The sequence below is a fragment of the Salmo trutta genome, unplaced genomic scaffold (assembly GCF_901001165.1).
Source record: "Salmo trutta unplaced genomic scaffold, fSalTru1.1, whole genome shotgun sequence".
Lineage (NCBI taxonomy): Eukaryota > Metazoa > Chordata > Actinopteri > Salmoniformes > Salmonidae > Salmo > Salmo trutta.
In genome coordinates, this window is record NW_021822532.1 from 431,200 (window position 1) to 458,066 (window position 26,867).

At 42.3% G+C, this 26,867-nt stretch overlaps 1 protein-coding gene across 1 annotated transcript; it reads left to right on the forward strand.

The window, feature by feature from the left end:
* The first annotated feature begins 1,325 nt into the window (after positions 1–1,325).
* Positions 1,326–8,008, forward strand: LOC115182557 (tripartite motif-containing protein 16). The gene is made up of 6 exons (XM_029744101.1): positions 1,326–2,568; positions 3,001–3,096; positions 6,222–6,455; positions 6,924–7,081; positions 7,207–7,268; positions 7,500–8,008. The coding sequence occupies exons 1-6, from the start codon at positions 1,972–1,974 to the stop codon at positions 8,006–8,008; spliced, it is 1,656 nt and encodes a 551-aa protein (XP_029599961.1). The 5' UTR covers positions 1,326–1,971.
* Positions 8,009–26,867: the final 18,859 nt, after the last annotated feature.

The window sequence follows — 26,867 nt, forward strand, 5'->3', positions numbered from 1 at the left end:
GCTATCTTGAAATGTTGAAAAAGTGTTTTTAAATAGGCATCCTATCATTTGAAAATTAGTTGAAAGGCTAAGTGATTCTCCTCCTGACAAGAAGTTGACAGCCTTCAAACATGGTGCAAAAAAAGTGGGCGTGAACAGAGAATATTTTTGGGTCAAAAAAAAGAATATACAGCTGTCTTTAATAAGATCAAACTGAACTAACTGCTATATTGAAATGTTGAAAAAGTGTTTTTAAATAGCTCAGTCTTATCACTCAATATAAGTCAAAATCTGACACTTCCAGGACTGCTCATTTTGTCAAAAATGAAAAAATGAAAAAATTAACAACTCACAGCTGTGTTAATAGACCCAACTCAAACATCTGCTATCTTGAAATGTCCAAAAAAGGTATTTAAATGGGCCTACCAGACATCTTCTTGAGAGAAGATAAGATCAGGGATCTCTCTGGTCACTCCCAAAGCCAATTCCTCCTTTGGCCGTCTCCTTCCAGTTCTCTGCTGCCAATGACTGGAACGAACTACAAAAATCTCTGAAACTGGAAACACTTATCTCCCTCACTAGCTTTAAGCACCAGCTGTCAGAGCAGCTCCCAGATCACTGCACCTGTACATAGCCCATCTATAATTTAGCCCAAACTACTACTTGTTCCCCTACTGTATTTATTTATTTATTAATTTATTTTGCTCCTTTGCACCCCATTATTTATATTTCTACTTTGCACTTTCTTCTACTACAAATGTACCATTCCAGTGTTTTACTTGCTATATTGTACTTACTTTGCTACCATGGCCTTTTTGCCTTTACCTCCCTTATCTCACCTCATTTGCTCACATTGTATATAGACTTATTTTTTTACTGTATTATTGACTGTATGTTTGTTTTACTCCATGTGTATCTCTGTGTTGTTGTATGTTGTCGAACTGCTTTGCTTTATCTTGGCCAGGTCGCAATTGTAAATGAGAACTTGTTCTCAACTTGCCTACCTGGTTAAATAAAGGTGAAATAAATAAAAATGTATATACTGTATTCCAGTCATGGTTCATCCTATATAACTACTGCTGTCCACTTCATATGTATATACTGTATTCTAGTCCTGGTTCATCCTATATAACTACTGCTGTCCACTTCATATGTATATACTGTATTCCAGTCATGGTTCATCCTATATAACTACTGCTGTCCACTTCATATGTATATACTGTATTCTAGTCATGGTTCATCCCATATAACTACTACTGTACATCTACTATTCTTCAGATATACTACAGATGTACTCCAAATTGTCTATGCATCACATCATAGTACACAGTGCATATATATATATATATACATATATATACATTGCTTGTCCTAATATTTTCATTGACTTTTTAGATTTGCCCTCTGTGAGCTAGGAACACAAGCATTGTTAGATATTACTGCACTGTTGGAGCTGGGAACACAAGCATTTCACTTCACCCACAATAACATCTGATAAATATGTGTATGAAACCAATAAAATAAAATGTGATTGTATTGTTGAAAGTGTTAGATAATTCTCAATCCGTGTTGTGTCTTGTCTAAGAACAGCCCTTAGCCGTGGTTCTGTATAATAACCATATATCACACCTCCTCAGGACTTATTGATTTATAAGGCATTATAAAGGTGATTAAAATGATGATACATACGTACTTCATAGAAAACTGTTAACCTTCATATATTCTAACAACTCACATTTTAAGATTCATTATGTCATTTGTTCCATGTTAAGGGCTCTAACATTGGAACAAAATTATTTGTCTCCCTCTTGATGTTGCTTGCAGTTCCTCTCTCTCTTCCTGCATTCCTCTAACCCCTCCCTCCCTCCCTCTAACCCCACCCCTCTGGCAGAACCAGGAAGTCCATCCCCCTTCACAAACTCTCTTCTGAGGAAACGAAACTGATCTGAGTCTCTGTGTCGTCTGTCTGTGTCAGAGTGAACAACCGTCCCAATGGCTCAACAGGGAGTTCTACTGGACCAGGACCAGTTCTGTTGTTCTGTCTGTCTGGATCTACTGAAGGAACCAGTCACCATCCCCTGTGGGCACAGTTACTGTAGGAGCTGTATTGAGGGCTGCTGGGATCAGGATGTTCTGAAAGGGGTCTATAGCTGTCCACAGTGCAGACAGACCTTCACTCCAAGGCCTATTCTGACAAAAAGTAACCTATTGGCTGAGCTGGTGGAGAAACTGAAGAAGACAGGAGTCCAGGCTGCTCCCCCTCCTGCTCTGTGCTATGCTGAACCTGGAGATGTGGCGTGTGATGTCTGCACTGGGACCAGAAAGCAGAAAGCCATCATGTCCTGTCTGGCGTGTCTGGCCTCTTACTGTGAGACTCACCTCCAACCTCACTACGAATCTCCTGCTTTCAAGAAGCACAAGCTGGTCAAAGCCACCGCACAACTACAGGAGAAGATCTGCTCTCATCATGACAAACTGCTGGAGGTTTACTGTCGTACCGATCAGCAGTGTATCTGTCTGATGTGTACAATGGATGAACATAAAGGCCATGATACAGTGTCAGCTGCAGCAGAGAGGACTGAGAAACAGGTAAGACCAGAACAACTTGTTGGTGACTGTCTGATAAACAAAGAATTAAAGATACAGTAGGAACTAAGGCTGTTTGAATATGAGATCATTGAAATGAAATGGATCCTCAGCAGAACAAATATGAACACAAACCTTGAGTATATTGATATGTTAACCCAGATTCTCCAGATGTATCACCATTTTATAATGTCAAACACTATTATCATTCTGAATGGCCTTTTATGAGTCCAAAGTTCAGTCTCAACCTGTTGATACATGTAGTCCTACCATAAAAACTATAATCATTCACATAGCAACAAATAAATATCATTTAGTAAATGGACCATCCATTTTTTAGACCTTCCTCTCTATGGGCCCTATGTCACATTACTATACTATTGATCTACTGGACTAATAAAGCTTGATAGCTCATTGAAGAGTGATTCTCCACAGAAGCAGCTGGGGATGAGTCAGCAGAAGGTCCAGCAGAGATTCCAGGAGAGAGAGAAGGAGCTGAAGGAGCTCCAACAGGCTGTGAAGTCTCTCAAGGTGAGTATTGTTGACCAGAGGAGACACACCATTTCACCTGTCTCCTCCAATCAGAGAGAGAGAGAGAGAGAGGTAGAGGGGCCCCTATCCAATCCCACTGACCCCACTGTTGGGAACAGGTTGTCACTGCTGAGGCAGTGAAGAAAGTAGAGGAGGATGGGTCAAGGCTGAGGGATCCTGAGAGGATCAATTAATCAATCAAATGTATTTATATAGCCCTTCGTATATCAGCTGAAATCTCAAAGTGCTGTACAGAAACCCAGCCTAAAACCCCAAACAGCAAGCAATGCATGTGAAAGAGGCACGGTGGCTAGGAAAAACTCCCTAGGAAAAACTCCCTAGGAAAAACTCCCTAGAAAGGCCAAAAACCTAGGAAGAAACCTAGAGAGGAACCAGGCTATGAGGGGTGGCCAGTCCTCTTCTGGCTGTGCCGGGTGGATATTATAACAGAACATGGTCAAGATGTTAAAATGTTCATAAATGACCAGCATGGTCAAATAATAATAATCATTGTAGTTGTCGAGGGTGCAACAAGCACGTCCGGTGAACAGATCAGGGTTCCGTAGCCGCAGGCAGAACAGTTGAAACTGGAGCAGCAGCATGGCCAGGTGGACTGGGGACAGCAAGGAGTCATCATGCCAGGTAGTCCCGAGGCATGGTCCTAGGGCTCAGGTCCTCCGAGAGAAAGAAAGAAAGAGAATTAGAGAGAGCATATTTAAATTCACACAGGACACCGGATAAGACAAGAGAATACTCCAGATGTAACAGACTGACCCTAGCCCCCCGACACATAAACTACTGCAGCATAAATACTGAAGGCTGAGACAGGAGGGATCAGAAGACACTGTGGCCCCATCCGATGATACCCCCGGACAGGGCCAAACAGGCAGGATCCCTGTGAGTAGTAGATCTGTGACAGCACAGAGGGATGGGCCAACCAGTGATATATGCTTCAGTAAGGTTGGCTTCTTAGTGTTCATAGCAAATAGTTATCAACTGTACCGCAGAAATGGAATGGAAATCACAGAAAAAAATATGTTTTGGTGGCAGCTGCAGAGAAGTATTTGGTCATACTAGATTTGACTTCAGAAGAGTTCCAGGGTGTGTTGAGTGGTGGTGTCCTGTCCTCCCAGGTTGTTGGCCTGGTGCAGGAGCAGATAGGGTCAAAGTAGTGGAATGGGGGTAGTAGGTTTTAACCTCTATGGGCTAACTAGTCTGTATATATAAAGTTCTGTGTGGGGTCCATTTACTGGGAGGTGGTTAACCTCTATGGGCCACCCCTGGTACACCCTATCAACAACAGGTGAAATATCAAGAGCTCCAAATTTGAAAACAATTAAATGTCATAATTCAAATTTCTCAAACATACAACTATCTTCCACCCTTTGAAAGATAAACATCTCCTTAATCTAACCACGTTGTCCGATTTCAAAAAGGTTTTACGGCGAAAGCATAAAGTTAGATTATGTTAGGAGAGTACATTGACAATAGCTGTGTGTAATGTTTTGTCAATTCAAAGACAGGCGTCACCAAAAGCAGAAAACCAGCTAAAATTATGCACTAACCTTTGACAATCTCCATCAGATGACACTCCTAGGACATTATGTTAGACAATACATGCATTTTTAGTTCTATCAAGTTCATATTTATATCCAAAAACAGCGTTTTACTATGGCGTTGATGTTGAGGAAATCGTTTCCCTCCAATAACCGCCAGTCAATTAGCAAAACAAATTAAATAATTACTATTCGAAAACATTGGTAAAATTTTATATTGTCATTCAAAGAATTATAGATTTACATCTCTTGAACGCAACCGGATTGCCAGATTTAAAAATAACCTTACTGGGAAATCACACTTTGCAATAATCTGAGCACTGCGCCCAGAAAAAGACGCTTTGCGATACAGACTAACCGCCATGTTGGAGAGATCTAAAATCGAAAATACTATGTAAATAATCCATTACCTTTGATTCTCTTCATCAGATGTCACTTCCAGGAATCCCAGGTCCATAACAAATGTAGTTTTGTTCGAAAAAGCTCATAATTTATGTCCAAAAAGCTCCGTGTTGTTAGCACATGATCTAAGCCCGCCGGACTTCTCTTCATGAAAGAAGGGAGAAAAAATATTTACGTTCGTTCATGTCGTACATGTCAAACGTTGTATAGCATAAATCATTAGTGCCTTTTTTAACCAGAACATAAATAATATTCAAGGCGGACGATTGCATTCTCTTTTATTTAACCAGGTGGCCAGTTGAGAACAAGTTCTCATTTACAACTGCGACCTGGCCAAGATAAAGCAAAGCAGTGTGACACAAACAACAACACAGAGTTACACATGGAATAAACAAACGTACAGTCAATAACACAATAGAAAAGTCTATATACAGTTGTGCAAATGAGGTAAGATAAAGGAGGTAAATTAATAAATAGGCCGTGGTGGCGAAATAATTACAATTTAGCAATTAAACACTGGAGTGATAGATGTGCAGAAGATGAATTTGCAAGTAGAGATACTATTAACAAACTGCTATCTCTCTGTCTCTCTCTCTCTCTCTCTCTCTCTCTCTCTCTCTCTCTCTGTCCCTCTCTCTCTCTCTGTCCCTATCTCTCTCTCTCTCTCTCTCTCTCTGTCCCTCTCTCTCTCTCTGTCCCTCCCTCTCTCTCTCTCTGTCCCTCTCTCTGTCCCTCTCTCTCTCTGTCTCTCTCTATCCCTCTCTCTCTCTCTCTCTGTCCCTCTTTCTCTCTCTGTCTCTCTCTGTCCATCTCTCTCTCTCTCTCTGTCCCTCTCTCTCTCTCTCTGTCCCTCTCTTCTCTCTCTCTCTGTCTCTCTGTCTCTCTGTCTCTCTGTCCCTCTCTCTCTCTCTGTCCCTCTCTCTCTCTCTCTGTCCCTCTCTCTCTCTGTCCCTCTCTCTCTCTGTCCCTCTCTCTCTCTGTCCCTCTCTCTCTCTGTCCCTCTCTGTCCCTCTCTGTCCCTCTCTCTCTGTCTCTCTCTCTGTCCCTCTCTCTCTGTCCCTCTCTCTCTCTGTCTCTCTCTCTCTGTCCCTCTCTCTCTGTCCCTCTCTCTCTCTGTCCCTCTCTCTCCCGCTCTCTCTCTCTCTCTCTCTCTCTCTCTCTCAACAGCGCTCTGCACAGGCAGCAGTGGAGGACAGTGATCAGATCTTTACTGAGCTGATCCGCTCCATTGAGAGAAGGAGCTCTGAGGTGAAGGAGCTGATCAGAGCCCAAGAGAAGGCTCAAGTGAGTGAAGCTGAAGGAGTCCTGGAGCAACTGAAGCAGGAGATAGCTGAGCTGAGGAAGAGAAGCACTGAGCTGGAGCAGCTCTCACACACAGAGGATCACATCCAATTCCTCCAGGTAACTAAACTGTCTTGTTACATGTGATATGAAATTAACTTCATGTGAAACTATTCATCTCAATCATTATGTTGTCCTCTCTGTCCCTCTCTCTCTCTCTGTCCCTTTTTCTCTCTCTCTCCCTCTCTCTCTCTGTCCCTCTCTGTCCCTCTGTCTCTCTGTGTCCCTCTCTCTGTGTCCCTCTCTCTCTGTGTCCCTCTGCCCCTCTCTCTCTCTCTCTCTCTCTCTCTCTCTCTCTCTCTCTGTCTCTCTCGGTCTCTCTCGGTCTCTCTCTGTCTCGGTCTCTCTCTGTCTCTGTCTCTCTCTGTCTCTCTCTCTGTCTGTCTCTCTCTGTCTCTCTCTCTCTCTGTCTCTCTCTCTGTCTGTCTCTGTCTCTGTCTCTCTCTCTGTCTCTCTCTCTCCCTCTGTCCATCTCTCTCTCTGTCTCTCTGTCTCTCTCTCTCTGTCTCTGTCTCTCTCTCTCTCCAGAGTTATCAGTCTCTCTCCAGTATCAGTGTATCTTCAGACTTACCCAGCATCGTTGTCCGTCCTCTTCAGTACTTTGGAGATGTGAGTAAGACCGTGTCTGAACTGAGAGAGAAACTAGAAGACTTCCTTAAAGGAGAATGGACCAAGATCTCCACTACAGGTGTGTTGAAAACAATCAGAACATCAACTTTAGACCATTGAAAGTTCCCTACTAGTCATATACATGTGGAATATGGTATGATGATAACATTCCCTCTCTCTGTCAATGTGTTTGTGTGTCTGTGGTGAATATAGTGGATGTTGTTCTGCCTCCAGAGCCCAAGACCAGAGAACAGTTGTTACAATGTGAGTCTCTTTATTGTGAAGTAACTAACAGTCTCTTTTTACTGCCACTCCTAACAATCCCTCTAGAAATATATAGCAATAGTAGATCTAATCAAAGACTGGGTATCTATCTGACTCCTCATATTTCTCTGATTTGATCTCTGCTGTGCTCTAATCAAAGACAGGGTAGATACAGTATCTGACTTAACTTATTGTTCTGACTCCCCTCATTGGTCTCTGCTCTTCTCCCAGATTCCTGTCAGCTCACACTGGACCCAAACACAGCATACACACACCTCTCTCTGTCTGAAGGGAACAGAAAGGTGACCTTTACATTCCAAGACCAACCATATCCTGACCATCCAGACAGATTCACCAACCGGTGGCAGGTTCTGTGTAGAGAGGGTCTGTCTGGACGCTGTTACTGGGAGGTGGAGTGGACTGGTGGTGTTGTTACAGCAGTCTCATATAAAGACATCAGCAGAACAGAGACAGATAATAGATTTGGATTCAATAACAAGTCCTGGAGTTTATTGTGCTGTAGTGATGGTTATTATTTCAGACACAATAATGTTGAGACTAAAGTACCAGGCCCTCAGTCCTCCAGAGTAGGAGTGTACCTGGATCACAAGGCAGGTACTCTGTCCTTCTACAGGGTCTCTGACACAATGACCCTCCTACACAGAGTCCAGACCACATTCACTCAGCCCCTCTATCCTGGGTTTAGTCTCAATGGTACTGCTGAGCTGGTTAAACTGTAGTAGGGTCCACATAGATACTAGTCATGCTGGTGTAGTCTATAGCTGAGCTGGTTAAACTGTAGTAGGGTCCACATAGATACTAGTCATGCTGGTGTAGTCTATAGCTGAGCTGGTTAAACTGTAGTAGGGTCCACATAGATAATAGTCACGCTGGTGTAGTCTATAGCTGAGCTGGTTAAACTGTAGTAGGGTCCACATAGATACTAGTCATGCTGGTGTAGTCTATAGCTGAGCGGGTTAAACTGTAGTAGGGTCCACATAGATACTAGTCATGCTGGTGTAGTCTATAGCTGAGCTGGTTAAACTGTAGTAGGGTCCACATAGATACTAGTCATGCTGGTGTAGTCTATAGCTGAGCTGGTTAAACTGTAGTAGGGTCCACATAGATACTAGTCGTGCTGGTGTAGTCTATAGCTGAGCTGGTTAAACTGTAGTAGGGTCCACATAGATACTAGTCGTGCTGGTGTAGTCTATAGCTGAGCTGGTTAAACTGTAGTAGGGTCCACATAGATACTAGTCGTGCTGGTGTAGTCTATAGCTGAGCTGGTTAAACTGTAGTAGGGTCCACATAGATACTAGTCATGCTGGTGTAGTCTATAGCTGAGCTGGTTAAACTGTAGTAGGGTCCACATAGATACTAGTCATGCTGGTGTAGTCTATAGCTGAGCTGGTTAAACTGTAGTAGGGTCCACATAGATACTAGTCATGCTGGTGTAGTCTATAGCTGAGCTGGTTAAACTGTAGTAGGGTCCACATAGATACTAGTCATGCTGGTGTAGTCTATAGCTGAGCTGGTTAAACTGTAGTAGGGTCCACATAGATACTAGTCATGCTGGTGTAGTCTATAGCTGAGCTGGTTAAACTGTAGTAGGGTCCACATAGATACTAGTCATGCTGGTGTAGTCTATAGCTGAGCTGGTTAAACTGTAGTAGGGTCCACATAGATACTAGTCATGCTGGTGTAGTCTATAGCTGAGCTGGTTAAACTGTAGTAGGGTCCACATAGATACTAGTCATGCTGGTGTAGTCTATAGCTGAGCTGGTTAAACTGTAGTAGGGTCCACATAGATACTAGTCATGCTGGTGTAGTCTATATATGAGCTGGTTAAACTGTAGTAGGGTCCACATAGATACTAGTCATGCTGGTGTAGTCTATAGCTGAGCTGGTTAAACTGTAGTAGGGTCCACATAGATACTAGTCATGCTGGTGTAGTCTATAGCTGAGCTGGTTAAACTGTAGTAGGGTCCACATAGATACTAGTCATGCTGGTGTAGTCTATAGCTGAGCTGGTTAAACTGTAGTAGGGTCCACATAGATACTAGTCATGCTGGTGTAGTCTATAGCTGAGCTGGTTAAACTGTAGTAGGGTCCACATAGATACTAGTCATGCTGGTGTAGTCTATAGCTGAGCTGGTTAAACTGTAGTAGGGTCCACATAGATACTAGTCATGCTGGTGTAGTCTATAGCTGAGCTGGTTAAACTGTAGTAGGGTCTACATAGATACTAGTTGTGCTGGTGTAGTCTATAGCTGAGCTGGTTAAACTGTAGTAGGGTCCACATAGATACTAGTCGTGCTGTTGTAGTCTATAGCTGAGCTGGTTAAACTGTAGTAGGGTCCACATAGATACTAGTCGTGCTGGTGTAGTCTATAGCTGAGCTGGTTAAACTGTAGTAGGGTCCACATAGATACTAGTCGTGCTGGTGTAGTCTATAGCTGAGCTGGTTAAACTGTAGTAGGGTCCACATAGATACTAGTCGTGCTGGTGTAGTCTATAGCTGAGCTGGTTAAACTGTAGTAGGGTCCACATAGATACTAGTCGTGCTGGTGTAGTCTATAGCTGAGCTGGTTAAACTGTAGTAGGGTCCACATAGATACTAGTCGTGCTGGTGTAGTCTATAGCTGAGCTGGTTAAACTGTAGTAGGGTCCACATAGATACTAGTCGTGCTGGTGTAGTCTATAACTGAGCTGGTTAAACTGTAGTAGGGTCCACATAGATACTAGTCGTGCTGGTGTAGTCTATAGCTGAGCTGGTTAAACTGTAGTAGGGTCCACATAGATACTAGTCCTGCTGGTGTAGTCTATAGCTGAGCTGGTTAAACTGTAGTAGGGTCCACATAGATACTAGTCGTGCTGGTGTAGTCTATAGCTGAGCTGGTTAAACTGTAGTAGGGTCCACATAGATACTAGTCGTGCTGGTGTAGTCTATAGCTGAGCTGGTTAAACTGTAGTAGGGTCCACATAGATACTAGTCGTGCTGGTGTAGTCTATAGCTGAGCTGGTTAAACTGTAGTAGGGTCCACATAGATACTAGTCATGCTGGTGTAGTCTATAGCTGAGCTGGTTAAACTGTAGTAGGGTCCACATAGATACTAGTCGTGCTGGTGTAGTCTATAGCTGAGCTGGTTAAACTGTAGTAGGGTCCACATAGATACTAGTCGTGCTGGTGTAGTCTATAGCTGAGCTGGTTAAACTGTAGTAGGGTCCACATAGATACTAGTCCTGCTGGTGTAGTCTATAGCTGAGCTGGTTAAACTGTAGTAGGGTCCACATAGATACTAGTCATGCTGGTGTGGTCTATAGCTGAGCTGGTTAAACTGTAGTAGGGTCCACATAGATACTAGTCATGCTGTTGTAGTCTATAGCTGAGCTGGTTAAACTGTAGTAGGGTCCACATAGATACTAGTCATGCTGGTATAGTCTATAGCTGAGCTGGTTAAACTGTAGTAGGGTCCACATAGATACTAGTCATGCTGGTGTAGTCTATAGCTGAGCTGGTTAAACTGTAGTAGGGTCCACATAGATACTAGTCACGCTGGTGTAGTCTACAGCTGAGCTGGTTAAACTGTAGTAGGGTCCACATAGATACTAGTCATGCTGGTGTAGTCTATAGCTGAGCTGGTTAAACTGTAGTTGGGTCCACATAGATACTAGTCATGCTGGTGTAGTCTATAGCTGAGCTGGTTAAACTGTAGTAGGGTCCACATAGATACTAGTCATGCTGGTGTAGTCTATAGCTGAGCTGGTTAAACTGTAGTAGGGTCCACATAGATACTAGTCACGCTGGTGTAGTCTATAGCTGAGCTGGTTAAACTGTAGTAGGGTCCACATAGATACTAGTCACGCTGGTGTAGTATATAGCTGAGCTGGTTAAACTGTAGTAGGGTCCACATAGATACTAGTCATGCTGGTGTAGTCTATAGCTGAGCTGGTTAAACTGTAGTAGGGTCCACATAGATACTAGTCATGCTGGTGTAGTCTATAGCTGAGCTGGTTAAACTGTAGTAGGGTCCACATAGATACTAGTCATGCTGGTGTAGTCTATAGCTGAGCTGGTTAAACTGTAGTAGGGTCCACATAGATACTAGTCATGCTGGTGTAGTCTATAGCTGAGCTGGTTAAACTGTAGCAGGGTCCACATAGATACTAGTCATGCTGGTGTAGTCTATAGCTGAGCTGGTTAAACTGTAGTAGGGTCCACATAGATACTAGTCATGCTGGTGTAGTCTATAGCTGAGCTGGTTAAACTGTAGTTGGGTCCACATAGATACTAGTCACGCTGGTGTAGTCTATAGCTGAGCTGGTTAAACTGTAGTAGGGTCCACATAGATACTAGTCGTGCTGGTGTAGTCTATAGCTGAGCTGGTTAAACTGTAGTAGGGTCCACATAGATACTAGTCACGCTGGTGTAGTCTATAGCTGAGCTGGTTAAACTGTAGTAGGGTCCACATAGATACTAGTCATGCTGGTGTAGTCTATATCTGAGCTGGTTAAACTGTAGTAGGGTCCACATAGATACTGGTCACGCTGGTGTAGTCTATAGCTGAGCTGGTTAAACTGTAGTAGGGTCCACATAGATACTAGTCATGCTGGTGTAGTCTATAGCTGAGCTGGTTAAACTGTCGTAGGGTCCACATAGATACTAGTCATGCTGGTGTAGTCTATAGCTGAGCTGGTTAAACTGTAGTAGGGTCCACATAGATACTAGTCATGCTGGTGTAGTCTATAGCTGAGCTGGTTAAACTGTAGTAGGGTCCACATAGATACTAGTCATGCTGGTGTAGTCTATAGCTGAGCTGGTTAAACTGTAGTAGGGTCCACATAGATACTAGTCATGCTGGTGTAGTCTATAGCTGAGCTGGTTAAACTGTAGTAGGGTCCACATAGATACTAGTCACGCTGGTGTAGTCTATAGCTGAGCTGGTTAAACTGTGGTAGGGTCCACATAGATACTAGTCACGCTGGTGTAGTCTATAGCTGAGCTGGTTAAACTGTAGTAGGGTCCACATAGATACTAGTCATGCTGGTGTAGTCTATAGCTGAGCTGGTTAAACTGTAGTAGGGTCCACATAGATACTAGTCATGCTGGTGTAGTCTATAGCTGAGCTGGTTAAACTGTAGTAGGGTCCACATAGATACTAGTCATGCTGGTGTAGTCTATAGCTGAGCTGGTTAAACTGTAGTAGGGTCCACATAGATACTGGTCATGCTGGTGTAGTCTATAGCTGAGCTGGTTAAACTGTAGTAGGGTCCACATAGATACTAGTCATGCTGGTGTAGTCTATAGCTGAGCTGGTTAAACTGTAGTAGGGTCCACATAGATACTAGTCATGATGGTGTAGTCTAAAGCTGAGCTGGTTAAACTGTAGTAGGGTCCACATAGATACTAGTCATGCTGGTGTAGTCTATAGCTGAGCTGGTTAAACTGTAGTAGGGTCCACATAGATACTAGTCATGCTGGTGTAGTCTATAGCTGAGCTGGTTAAACTGTAGTAGGGTCCACATATATACTAGTCATGCTGGTGTAGTCTATAGCTGAGCTGGTTAAACTGTAGTAGGGTCCACATAGATACTAGTCATGCTGGTGTAGTCTATAGCTGAGCTGGTTAAACTGTAGTAGGGTCCACATAGATACTAGTCATGCTGGTGTAGTCTATAGCTGAGCTGGTTAAACTGTAGTAAGGTCCACATAGATACTAGTCATGCTGGTGTAGTCTATAGCTGAGCTGGTTAAACTGTAGTAGGGTCCACATAGATACTAGTCATGCTGGTGTAGTCTATAGCTGAGCTGGTTAAACTGTAGTAGGGTCCGCATAGATACTAGTCATGCTGGTGTAGTCTTTAGCTGAGCTGGTTAAACTGTAGTAGGGTCCACATAGATACTAGTCATGCTGGTGTAGTCTATAGCTGAGCTGGTTAAACTGTAGTAGGGTCCACATAGATACTAGTCATGCTGGTGTAGTCTATAGCTGAGCTGGTTAAACTGTAGGAGGGTCCACATAGATACTAGTCATGCTGGTGTAGTCTATAGCTGAGCTGGTTAAACTGTAGTAGGGTCCACATAGATACTAGTCATGCTGGTGTAGTCTATAGCTGAGCTGGTTAAACTGTAGTAGGGTCCACATAGATACTAGTCATGCTGGTGTAGTCTATAGCTGAGCTGGTTAATCTGTAGTAGGATCCACATAGATACTAGTCATGCTGGTGTAGTCTATAGCTGAGCTGGTTAAACTGTAGTAGGGTCCACATAGATACTAGTCGTGCTGGTGTAGTCTATAGCTGAGCTGGTTAAACTGTAGTAGGGTCCACATAGATACTAGTCACGCTGGTGTAGTCTATAGCTGAGCTGGTTAAACTGTAGTAGGGTCCACATAGATACTAGTCACGCTGGTGTAGTCTATATCTGAGCTGGTTAAACTGTAGTAGGGTCCACATAGATACTGGTCACGCTGGTGTAGTCTATAGCTGAGCTGGTTAAACTGTAGTAGGGTCCACATAGATACTAGTCACGCTGGTGTAGTCTATAGCTGAGCTGGTTAAACTGTCGTAGGGTCCACATAGATACTAGTCATGCTGGTGTAGTCTATAGCTGAGCTGGTTAAACTGTAGTAGGGTCCACATAGATACTAGTCATGCTGGTGTAGTCTATAGCTGAGCTGGTTAAACTGTAGTAGGGTCCACATAGATACTAGTCATGCTGGTGTAGTCTATAGCTGAGCTGGTTAAACTGTAGTAGGGTCCACATAGATACTAGTCATGCTGGTGTAGTCTATAGCTGAGCTGGTTAAACTGTAGTAGGGTCCACATAGATACTAGTCACGCTGGTGTAGTCTATAGCTGAGCTGGTTAAACTGTAGTAGGGTCCACATAGATACTAGTCACGCTGGTGTAGTCTATAGCTGAGCTGGTTAAACTGTAGTAGGGTCCACATAGATACTAGTCATGCTGGTGTAGTCTATAGCTGAGCTGGTTAAACTGTAGTAGGGTCCACATAGATACTAGTCATGCTGGTGTAGTCTATAGCTGAGCTGGTTAAACTGTAGTAGGGTCCACATAGATACTAGTCATGCTGGTGTAGTCTATAGCTGAGCTGGTTAAACTGTAGTAGGGTCCACATAGATACTAGTCATGCTGGTGTAGTCTATAGCTGAGCTGGTTAAACTGTAGTAGGGTCCACATAGATACTAGTCATGCTGGTGTAGTCTATAGCTGAGCTGGTTAAACTGTAGTAGGGTCCACATAGATACTAGTCATGATGGTGTAGTCTATAGCTGAGCTGGTTAAACTGTAGTAGGGTCCACATAGATACTAGTCATGCTGGTGTAGTCTATAGCTGAGCTGGTTAAACTGTAGTAGGGTCCACATAGATACTAGTCATGCTGGTGTAGTCTATAGCTGAGCTGGTTAAACTGTAGTAGGGTCCACATAGATACTAGTCATGCTGGTGTAGTCTATAGCTGAGCTGGTTAAACTGTAGTAGGGTCCACATAGATACTAGTCATGCTGGTGTAGTCTATAGCTGAGCTGGTTAAACTGTAGTAGGGTCCACATAGATACTAGTCATGCTGGTGTAGTCTATAGCTGAGCTGGTTAAACTGTAGTAAGGTCCACATAGATACTAGTCATGCTGGTGTAGTCTATAGCTGAGCTGGTTAAACTGTAGTAGGGTCCGCATAGATACTAGTCATGCTGGTGTAGTCTATAGCTGAGCTGGTTAAACTGTAGTAGGGTCCGCATAGATACTAGTCATGCTGGTGTAGTCTTTAGCTGAGCTGGTTAAACTGTAGTAGGGTCCACATAGATACTAGTCATGCTGGTGTAGTCTATAGCTGAGCTGGTTAAACTGTAGTAGGGTCCACATAGATACTAGTCATGCTGGTGTAGTCTATAGCTGAGCTGGTTAAACTGTAGGAGGGTCCACATAGATACTAGTCATGCTGGTGTAGTCTATAGCTGAGCTGGTTAAACTGTAGTAGGGTCCACATAGATACTAGTCATGCTGGTGTAGTCTATAGCTGAGCTGGTTAAACTGTAGTAGGGTCCACATAGATACTAGTCATGCTGGTGTAGTCTATAGCTGAGCTGGTTAATCTGTAGTAGGATCCACATAGATACTAGTCATGCTGGTGTAGTCTATAGCTGAGCTGGTTAAACTGTAGTAGGGTCCACATAGATACTAGTCATGCTGGTGTAGTCTATAGCTGAGCTGGTTAAACTGTAGTAGGGTCCACATAGATACTAGTCATGCTGGTGTAGTCTATAGCTGAGCTGGTTAAACTGTAGTAGGGTCCACATAGATACTAGTCATGCTGGTGGAGTCTATAGCTGAGCTGGTTAAACTGTAGTAGCGTCCACATAGATACTAGTCATGCTGGTGTAGTCTATAGCTGAGCTGGTTAAACTGTAGTAGGGTCCACATAGATACTAGTCATGCTGGTGTAGTCTATAGCTGAGCTGGTTAAACTGTAGTAGGGTCCACATAGATACTAGTCACGCTGGTGTAGTCTATAGCTGAGCTGGTTAAACTGTAGTAGGGTCCACATAGATACTAGTCACGCTGGTGTAGTCTATAGCTGAGCTGGTTAAACTGTAGTAGGGTCCACATAGATACTAGTCGTGCTGGTGTAGTCTATAGCTGAGCTGGTTAAACTGTAGTAGGGTCCACATAGATACTAGTCATGCTGGTGTGGTCTATAGCTGAGCTGGTTAAACTGTAGTAGGGTCCACATAGATACTAGTCATGCTGTTGTAGTCTATAGCTGAGCTGGTTAAACTGTAGTAGGGTCCACATAGATACTAGTCATGCTGGTGTAGTCTATAGCTGAGCTGGTTAAACTGTAGTAGGGTCCACATAGATACTAGTCATGCTGGTGTAGTCTATAGCTGAGCTGGTTAAACTGTAGTAGGGTCCACATAGATACTAGTCATGCTGGTGTAGTCTATAGCTGAGCTGGTTAAACTGTAGTAGGGTCCACATAGATACTAGTCATGCTGGTGTAGTCTATAGCTGAGCTGGTTAAACTGTAGTAGGGTCCACATAGATACTAGTCATGCTGGTGTAGTCTATAGCTGAGCTGGTTAAACTGTAGTAGCGTCCACATAGATACTAGTCATGCTGGTGTAGTCTATAGCTGAGCTGGTTAAACTGTAGTAGGGTCCACATAGATACTAGTCATGCTGGTGTAGTCTATAGCTGAGCTGGTTAAACTGTAGTAGGGTCCACATAGATACTAGTCACGCTGGTGTAGTCTATAGCTGAGCTGGTTAAACTGTAGTAGGGTCCACATAGATACTAGTCACGCTGGTGTAGTCTATAGCTGAGCTGGTTAAAATGTAGTAGGGTCCACATAGATACTAGTCGTGCTGGTGTAGTCTATAGCTGAGCTGGTTAAACTGTAGTAGGGTCCACATAGATACTAGTCACGCTGGTGTGGTCTATAGCTGAGCTGGTTAAACTGTAGTAGGGTCCACATAGATACTAGTCACGCTGTTGTAGTCTATAGCTGAGCTGGTTAAACTGTAGTAGGGTCCACATAGATACTAGTCATGCTGGTGTAGTCTATAGCTGAGCTGGTTAAACTGTAGTAGGGTCCACATAGATACTAGTCATGCTGGTGTAGTCTATAGCTGAGCTGGTTAAACTGTAGTAGGGTCCACATAGATACTAGTCATGCTGGTGTAGTCTATAGCTGAGCTGGTTAAACTGTAGTAGGGTCCACATAGATACTAGTCATGCTGGTGTAGTCTATAGCTGAGCTGGTTAAACTGTAGCAGGGTCCACATAGATACTAGTCGTGCTGGTGTAGTCTATAGCTGAGCTGGTTAAACTGTAGTAGGGTCCACATAGATACTAGTCGTGCTGGTGTAGTCTATAGCTGAGCTGGTTAAACTGTAGTAGGGTCCACATAGATACTAGTCGTGCTGGTGTAGTCTATAGCTGAGCTGTTTAAACTGAAGTAGGGTCCACATAGATACTAGTCATGCTGGTGTAGTCTATAGCTGAGCTGGTTAAACTGTAGTAGGGTCCACATAGATACTAGTCATGCTGGTGTAGTCTATAGCTGAGCTGGTTAAACTGTAGTGGGGTCCACATAGATACTAGTCATGCTGGTGTAGTCTATAGCTGAGCTGGTTAAACTGTAGTAGGGTCCACATAGATACTAGTCATGCTGGTGTAGTCTATAGCTGAGCTGGTTAAACTGTAGTAGGGTCCACATAGATACTAGTCATGCTGGTGTAGTCTATAGCTGTGCTGGTTAAACTGTAGTAGGGTCCACATAGATACCAGTCATGCTGGTGTAGTCTATAGCTGAGCTGGTTAAACTGTAGTAGGGTCCACATAGATACCAGTCATGCTGGTGTAGTCTATAGCTGAGCTGGTTAAACTGTAGTAGGGTCCACATAGATACTAGTCATGCTGGTGTAGTCTATAGCTGAGCTGGTTAAACTGTAGTAGGGTCCACATAGATACTAGTCATGCTGGTGTAGTCTATAGCTGAGCTGGTTAAACTGTAGTAGGGTCCACATAGATACTAGTCATGCTGGTGTAGTCTATAGCTGAGCTGGTTAAACTGTAGTAGGGTCCACATAGATACTAGTCACGCTGGTGTAGTCTATAGCTGAGCTGGTTAAACTGTAGTAGGGTCCACATAGATACTAGTCATGCTGGTGTAGTCTATAGCTGAGCTGGTTAAACTGTAGTAGGGTCCACATAGATACTAGTCATGCTGGTGGTGATGGTCCCCAGATGTGATGATTTATTCTGCTCTGTTTTATGTACAATCCTTATTTTCTGACTGATTTGAATTTGAAGAGATTTAAGGTTTTCATATTTGATAAAATACAATGTCCATTTCCATGAATCATGATGTCTGGTGTTGATGTATATTGGTTGTCATTCAGAACCATTGATATGTTTTCTCAGAACCATTGATATGGACTGGTTTCCCAGAAACAGATTAATCCTAGTCCTGGACTAAAAAGTGTGTTCAATGTAGATGTCCAGGAAACCGTCCCTAAATGTGTCATCTTTCATCCTCCCATACAGCTCAGTCCAGCAACATTAAACCTGTCCAGCAGGAGGTGCTATTGACCAAACAATAAAACCAGCAGATATCTGGACTTGCCACTCAGTATATCAGTAATGGTCAGAATAGTACTTTAATATCATTGGAGATTGATGGTGTTTTTAATCCACTATCCAGAGTCAGGAACAGATGAAGTTAGGTCTGCTACTGTTCAGTGATTAAATATGATTTATGGTGATGGGAAATAAAAAATCCAACACTAAACTTCATCTAGTAATAGTTTTCCTTTGTTATTTATTCCAAGGTGTGTCTTTAAGTTGTAAATGGATTGTGTGGAGGTGAGCTGGTGGTGTGGCTGATAGAACAGAATGAAAAGGGAGGAGGAGGAAGAGGGGAGGAGTGAAGGGCTGTTCAAGAAACCAGATGAGGAAGAGAAAGATGTTTAGGGGAATTACTGGCTCTGTTCCAAATGGTTCCCTATTCCCTACGTAGTGCACTACGGTGCTTCTGACCAGGTCTAAAGTAGTGTTCTACGTAGGGAATAGGGTGTAGATTTATTAGAATATCATGCTTTAGTGTTTGGCACAAAACATCTGTCATTAACCTGGTTTCAGAGTCTAATACACACCATAAACCTGGTTTCAGAGTCTAATACACACCATCCGTCATTAACCTGTTTTCAGAGTCTAATACACACCATCTGTTATTAACCTGGTTTCAGAGTCTAATACACACCATCCGTCATTAACCTGTTTTCAGAGTCTAATACACACCATCTGTTATTAACCTGGTTTCAGAGTCTAATACACACCATTTTCCTGGTTTCAGAGTGTAATACACACCATAAACCTGGTTTCAGAGTCTAATACACACCACCTGTCATTAACCTGGTTACAGAGTCTAATACACACCATTAACCTGGTTTCAGAGTCTAATACACACCATAAACCTGGTTTCAGAGTCTAATACACACCATCCGTCATTAACCTGGTTTCAGAGTCTAATACACACCATCTGTTATTAACCTGGTTTCAGAGTCTAATACACACCATAAACCTGGTTTAAGAGTCTAATACACACCATCCGTCATTAACCTGGTTTCAGAGTCTAATACACACCATCTGTTATTAACCTGGTTTCAGAGTCTAATACACACCATAAACCTGGTTTCAGAGTCTAATACACACCACCTGTCATTAACCTGGTTACAGAGTCTAATACACACCATTAACCTGGTTTCAGAGTCTAATACACACCATAAACCTGGTTTCAGAGTCTAATACACACCATCTGTCATTAACCTGGTTTCAGCGTCTAATACACACCATCTGTCATTAACCTGGTTTAAGAGTCTAATACACACCATCTGTCAATAACCTGGTTTCAGAGTCTAATACACACCATTAACCTGGTTTCAGAGTGTAATACACACCATAAACCTGGTTTCAGAGTCTAATACACACCACCTGTCATTAACCTGGTTACAGAGTCTAATACACACCATTAACCTGGTTTCAGAGTCTAATACACACCATAAACCTGGTTTCAGAGTCTAATACACACCATCTGTCATTAACCTGGTTTCAGCGTCTAATACACACCATCTGTCATTAACCTGGTTTCAGAGTCTAATACACACCATCTGTCAATAACCTGGTTTCAGAGTCTAATACACACCATTAACCTGGTTTCAGAGTCTAATACACACCATAAACCTGGTTTCAGAGTCTAATACACACCATCTGTCATTAACCTGGTTTCAGCGTCTAATACACACCATCTGTCATTAACCTGGTTTCAGAGTCTAATACACACCATCTGTCATTAACCTGGTTTCAGAGTCTAATACACACCATCTGTCATTAACCTGGTTTCAGAGTCTAATACACACCATCTGTTATTAACCTGGTTTCAGAGTCTAATACACACCATCTGTTATTAACCTGGTTTCAGAGTCTAATGCACACCATCTGTCATTAACCTGGTTTCAGAGTCTAATACACACCATCTGTCATTAACCTGGTTTCAGAGTCTAATACACACCATCTGTTATTAACCTGGTTTTAGAGTCTTATACACACCATCTGTTATTAACCTGGTTTCAGAGTCTAATACACACCATTAACCTGGTTTCAGAGTCTAATACACACCATTAACCTGGTTTCAGAGTCTAATACACACCATCTGTCATTAACCTGGTTTCAGAGTCTAATACACACCATTAACCTGGTTTCAGAGTCTAATACACACCATCTGTCATTAACCTGGTTTCAGAGTCTAATACACACCATTAACCTGGTTTCAGAGTCTAATACACACCATCTGTCATTAACCTGGTTTCAGAGTCTAATACACACCATCTGTCATTAACCTGGTTTCAGAGTCTAATACACACCATTAACCTGGTTTCAGAGTCTAATACACACCATAAACCTGGTTTCAGAGTCTAATACACACCATCCGTCATTAACCTGGTTTCAGAGTCTAATACACACCATCTGTTATTAACCTGGTTTCAGAGTCTAATACACACCATAAACCTGGTTTCAGAGTCTAATACACACCATCCGTCATTAACCTGGTTTCAGAGACTAATACACACCATCTGTTATTAACCTGGTTTCAGAGTCTAATACACACCATAAACCTGGTTTCAGAGTCTAATACACACCATCTGTCATTAACCTGGTTTCAGCGTCTAATACACACCATCTGTCATTAACCTGGTTTCAGAGTCTAATACACACCATCTGTCAATAACCTGGTTTCAGAGTCTAATACACACCATTAACCTGGTTTCAGAGTGTAATACACACCATGAACCTGGTTTCAGAGTCTAATACACACCACCTGTCATTAACCTGGTTACAGAGTCTAATACACACCATTAACCTGGTTTCAGAGTCTAATACACACCATAAACCTGGTTTCAGAGTCTAATACACACCATCTGTCATTAACCTGGTTTCAGCGTCTAATACACACCATCTGTCATTAACCTGGTTTCAGAGTCTAATACACACCATCTGTCAATAACCTGGTTTCAGAGTCTAATACACACCATTAACCTGGTTTCAGAGTCTAATACACACCATAAACCTGGTTTCAGAGTCTAATACACACCATCTGTCATTAACCTGGTTTCAGCGTCTAATACACAATATCTGTCATTAACCTGGTTTCAGAGTCTAATACACACCATCTGTCATTAACCTGGTTTCAGAGTCTAATAAACACCATCTGTCATTAACCTGGTTTCAGAGTCTAATACACACCATCTGTCATTAACCTGGTTTCAGAGTCTAATACACACCATCTGTCATTAACCTGGTTTCAGAGTCTAATACACACCATCTGTTATTAACCTGGTTTCAGAGTCTAATACACACCATCTGTTATTAACCTGGTTTCAGAGTCTAATACACACCATCTGTCATTAACCTGGTTTCAGAGTCTAATACACACCATCTGTCATTAACCTGGTTTCAGAGTCTAATACACACCATCTGTTATTAACCTGGTTTTAGAGTCTTATACACACCATCTGTTATTAACCTGGTTTCAGAGTCTAATACACACCATTAACCTGGTTTCAGAGTCTAATACACACCATTAACCTGGTTTCAGAGTCTAATACACACCATCTGTCATTAACCTGGTTTCAGAGTCTAATACACACCATTAACCTGGTTTCAGAGTCTAATACACACCATCTGTCATTAACCTGGTTTCAGAGTCTAATACACACCATCTGTCATTAACCTGGTTTCAGAGTCTAATACACACCATCTACCATTAACCTGGTTACAGAGTCTAATACACACCATTAACCTGGTTTCAGAGTCTAATACACACCACCTGTCATTAACCTGGTTACAGAGTCTAATACACACCATTAACCTGGTTTCAGAGTCTAATACACACCATAAACCTGGTTTCAGAGTCTAATACACACCATCTGTCATTAACCTGGTTTCAGCGTCTAATACACACCATCTGTCATTAACCTGGTTTCAGAGTCTAATACACACCATCTGTCAATAACCTGGTTTCAGAGTCTAATACACACCATTAACCTGGTTTCAGAGTGTAATACACACCATAAACCTGGTTTCAGAGTCTAATACACACCACCTGTCATTAACCTGGTTACAGAGTCTAATACACACCATTAACCTGGTTTCAGAGTCTAATACACACCATAAACCTGGTTTCAGAGTCTAATACACACCATCTGTCATTAACCTGGTTTCAGAGTCTAATACACACCATAAACCTGGTTTCAGAGTCTAATACACACCATCTGTCATTAACCTGGTTTCAGCGTCTAATACACACCATCTGTCATTAACCTGGTTTCAGAGTCTAATACACACCATCTGTCATTAACCTGGTTTCAGAGTCTAATACACACCATCTGTCATTAACCTGGTTTCAGAGTCTAATACACACCATCTGTCATTAACCTGGTTTCAGAGTCTAATACACACCATCTGTTATTAACCTGATTTCAGAGTCTAATACACACCATCTGTTATTAACCTGGTTTCAGAGTCTAATACACACCATCTGTTATTAACCTGGTTTTAGAGTCTTATACACACCATCTGTTATTAACCTGGTTTCAGAGTCTAATACACACCATTAACCTGGTTTCAGAGTCTAATACACACCATTAACCTGGTTTCAGAGTCTAATACACACCATTAACCTGGTTTCAGAGTCTAATACACACCATCTGTCATTAACCTGGTTTCAGAGTCTAATACACACCATTAACCTGGTTTCAGAGTCTAATACACACCATCTGTCAGTAACCTGGTTTCAGAGTCTAATACACACCATTAACCTGTTTCAGAGTCTAATACACACCATCTGTAATTAACCTGGTTTCAGAGTCTAATACACACCATCTGTCATTAACCTGGTTTCAGAGTCTAATACACACCATCTACCATTAACCTAGTTAAAGAGTCTAATACACACCATTAACCTGGTTTCAGAGTCTAATACACACCATCTGTCATTAACCTGGTTTCAGAGTCTAATACACACCATTAACCTGGTTTCAGAGTCTAATACACACCATCTGTCATTAACCTGGTTTCAGAGTCTAATACACACCATTAACCTGGTTTCAGAGTCTAATACACACCATCTGTTATTAACCTGGTTTCAGAGTCTAATACACACCATTAACCTGGTTTCAGAGTCTAATACACACCATAAACCTGGTTTCAGAGTCTAATACACACCATCCGTCATTAACCTGGTTTCAGAGTCTAATACACACCATCTGTTATTAACCTGGTTTCAGAGTCTAATACACACCATTTTCCTGGTTTCAGAGTGTAATACACACCATAAACCTGGTTTCAGAGTCTAATACACACCACCTGTCATTAACCTGGTTACAGAGTCTAATACACACCATTAACCTGGTTTCAGAGTCTAATACACACCATAAACCTGGTTTCAGAGTCTAATACACACCATCCGTCATTAACCTGGTTTCAGAGTCTAATACACACCATCTGTTATTAACCTGGTTTCAGAGTCTAATACACACCATTTTCCTGGTTTCAGAGTGTAATACACACCGTAAACCTGGTTTCAGAGTCTAATACACACCATCTGTCATTAACCTGGTTTCAGAGTCTAATACACACCATCTGTCATTAACCTGGTTTCAGAGTCTAATACACACCATCTGTTATTAACCTGGTTTCAGAGTCTAATACACACCATCTGTTATTAACCTGGTTTCAGAGTCTAATACACACCATCTGTCATTAACCTGGTTTCAGAGTCTAATACACACCATCTGTCATTAACCTGGTTTCAGAGTCTAATACACACCATCTACCATTAACCTGGTTACAGAGTCTAATACACACCATTAACCTGGTTTCAGAGTCTAATACACACCATCTGTCATTAACCTGGTTTCAGAGTCTAATACACACCATTAACCTGGTTTCAGAGTCTAATACACACCATCTGTCATTAACCTGGTTTTAGAGTCTTATACACACCATCTGTTATTAACCTGGTTTCAGAGTCTAATACACACCATCTGTCATTAACCTGGTTTCAGCGTCTAATACACACCATCTGTCATTAACCTGGTTTCAGAGTCTAATACACACCATCTGTCATTAACCTGGTTTCAGAGTCTAATACACACCATCTACCATTAACCTGGTTACAGAGTCTAATACACACCATTAACCTGGTTTCAGAGTCTAATACACACCATAAACCATAAACTTAGCCATTTCTAATGAATCAGATTACATGGAGAGGGGGGTACCTGATCCTAGATCATAATGAATCAGATTACATGGAGAGGGGGGACCTGATCCTAGATCATAATGAATCAGATTACATGGAGAGGAGGGGACCTGATCCTAGATTATAATGAATCAGATTACATGGAGAGGGGACCTGATCCTAGATCATAATGAATCAGATTACATGGAGAGGGGGGACCTGATCCTAGATCATAATGAATCAGATTACATGGAGAGGGGGGACCTGATCCTAGATCATAATGAATCAGATTACATGGAGAGGGGGGACCTGATCCTAGATCATAATGAATCAGATTACATGGAGAGGGGGGACCTGATCCTAGATCATGATGAATCAGATTACATGGAGAGGGGGGACCTGATCCTAGATCATAATGAATCAGATTACATGGAGAGGGGGGACCTGATCCTAGATCATAATGAATCAGATTACATGGAGAGGGGGGACCTGATCCTAGATCACAATGAATCAGATTACATGGAGAGGGGGACCTGATCCTAGATCATAATGAATCAGATTAAATGGAGAGGAGGGACCTGATCCTAGTTCATAATAATTCAGATTACATGGAGAGGGGGGACCTGATCCTAGATCATAATGAATCAGATTAAATGGAGAGGAGGGACCTGATCCTAGATCATAATAATTCAGATTACATGGAGAGGGGGGACCTGATCCTAGATCATAATGAATCAGATTAAATGGAGAGGAGGGACCTGATCCTAGATCATAATGAATCAGATTACATGGAGAGGGGGGACCTGATCCTAGATCATAATGAATCAGATTACATGGAAAGGAGGGACCTGATCCTAGATCATAATGAATCAGATTACATGGAGAGGGGGGACCTGATCCTAGATCATAATGAATCAGATTACATGGAGAGGGGGACCTGATCCTAGATCATAATGAATCAGATTAAATGGAGAGGAGGGACCTGATCCTAGATCATAATGAATCAGATTACATGGAGAGGGGGGACCTGATCCTAGATCATAATGAATCAGATTACATGGAGAGGAGGGACCTGATCCTAGATCATAATGAATCAGATTACATGGAGAGGGGGGACCTGATCCTAGATCATAATGATTCAGATTAAATGGAGAGGAGGGACCTGATCCTAGATCATAATGAATCAGATTACATGGAGAGGGGGGACCTGATCCTAGATCATAATGAATCAGATTAAATGGAGAGGAGGGACCTGATCCTAGATCATAATGAATCAGATTACATGGAGAGGGGGGACCTGATCCTAGATCATAATGAATCAGATTACATGGAGAGGGGGGACCTTATCCTATATCATAATGAATCAGATTACATGGAGAGGGGGGACCTGATCCTAGATCATAATGAATCAGATTACATGGAGAGGGGGGACCTGATCCTATATCATAATGAATCAGATTACATGGAGAGGGTGGGACCTGATCCTAGATCATAATGAATCAGATTACATGGAGAGGAGGGGACCTGATCCTAGATCATAATGAATCAGATTAAATGGAGAGGAGGGACCTGATCCTAGATCATAATGAATCAGATTACATGGAGAGGGGGGGACCTGATCCTAGATCATAATGAATCAGATTAAATGGAGAGGGGGGACCTGATCCTATATCATAATGAATCAGATTACTCGGAGAGGAGGGACCTGATCCTAGATCATAATGAATCAGATTACATGGAGAAGGGGACCTGATCCTATATCATAATGAATCAGATTACATGGAGAGGAGGGACCTGATCCTAGATCATAATGAATCAGATTACATGGAGAGGGGGGGACCTGATCCTAGATCATAATGAATCAGATTACATGGAGAGGGGGACCTGATCCTAGATCATAATGAATCAGATTACATGGAGAGAGGGGGACCTGATCCTAGATCATAATGAATCAGATTACATGGAGAGGGGGGACCTGATCCTAGATCATAATGAATCAGATTACATGGAGAGGGGGACCTGATCCTAGATCATAATGAATCAGATTACATGGAGAGGAGGGACCTGATCCTAGATTATAATGAATCAGATTACATGGAGAGGAGGGACCTGATCCTAGATCATAATGAATCAGATTACATGGAGAGGGGGGACCTGATCCTAGATCATAATGAATCAGATTACATGGAGAGGAGGGACCTGATCCTAGATCAGCAATCCATAGTTGTAAAGTCTAGTTACAGCAGGTGTTTACTGCCATCTAGTGGAAGATACCAAT

Coding starts and splice junctions, on each gene's coding strand:
- LOC115182557 (XM_029744101.1), top strand. CDS start 1,972: ATGGCTCAACAGGGAGTTCTACTGGACCAGGACCAGTTCTGTTGTTCT. Junction 2,569..3,000: donor CAGAGAGGACTGAGAAACAG/GTAAGACCAGAA, acceptor GATTCTCCACAG/AAGCAGCTGGGGATGAGTCA. Junction 3,097..6,221: donor AGGCTGTGAAGTCTCTCAAG/GTGAGTATTGTT, acceptor CTCTCTCAACAG/CGCTCTGCACAGGCAGCAGT.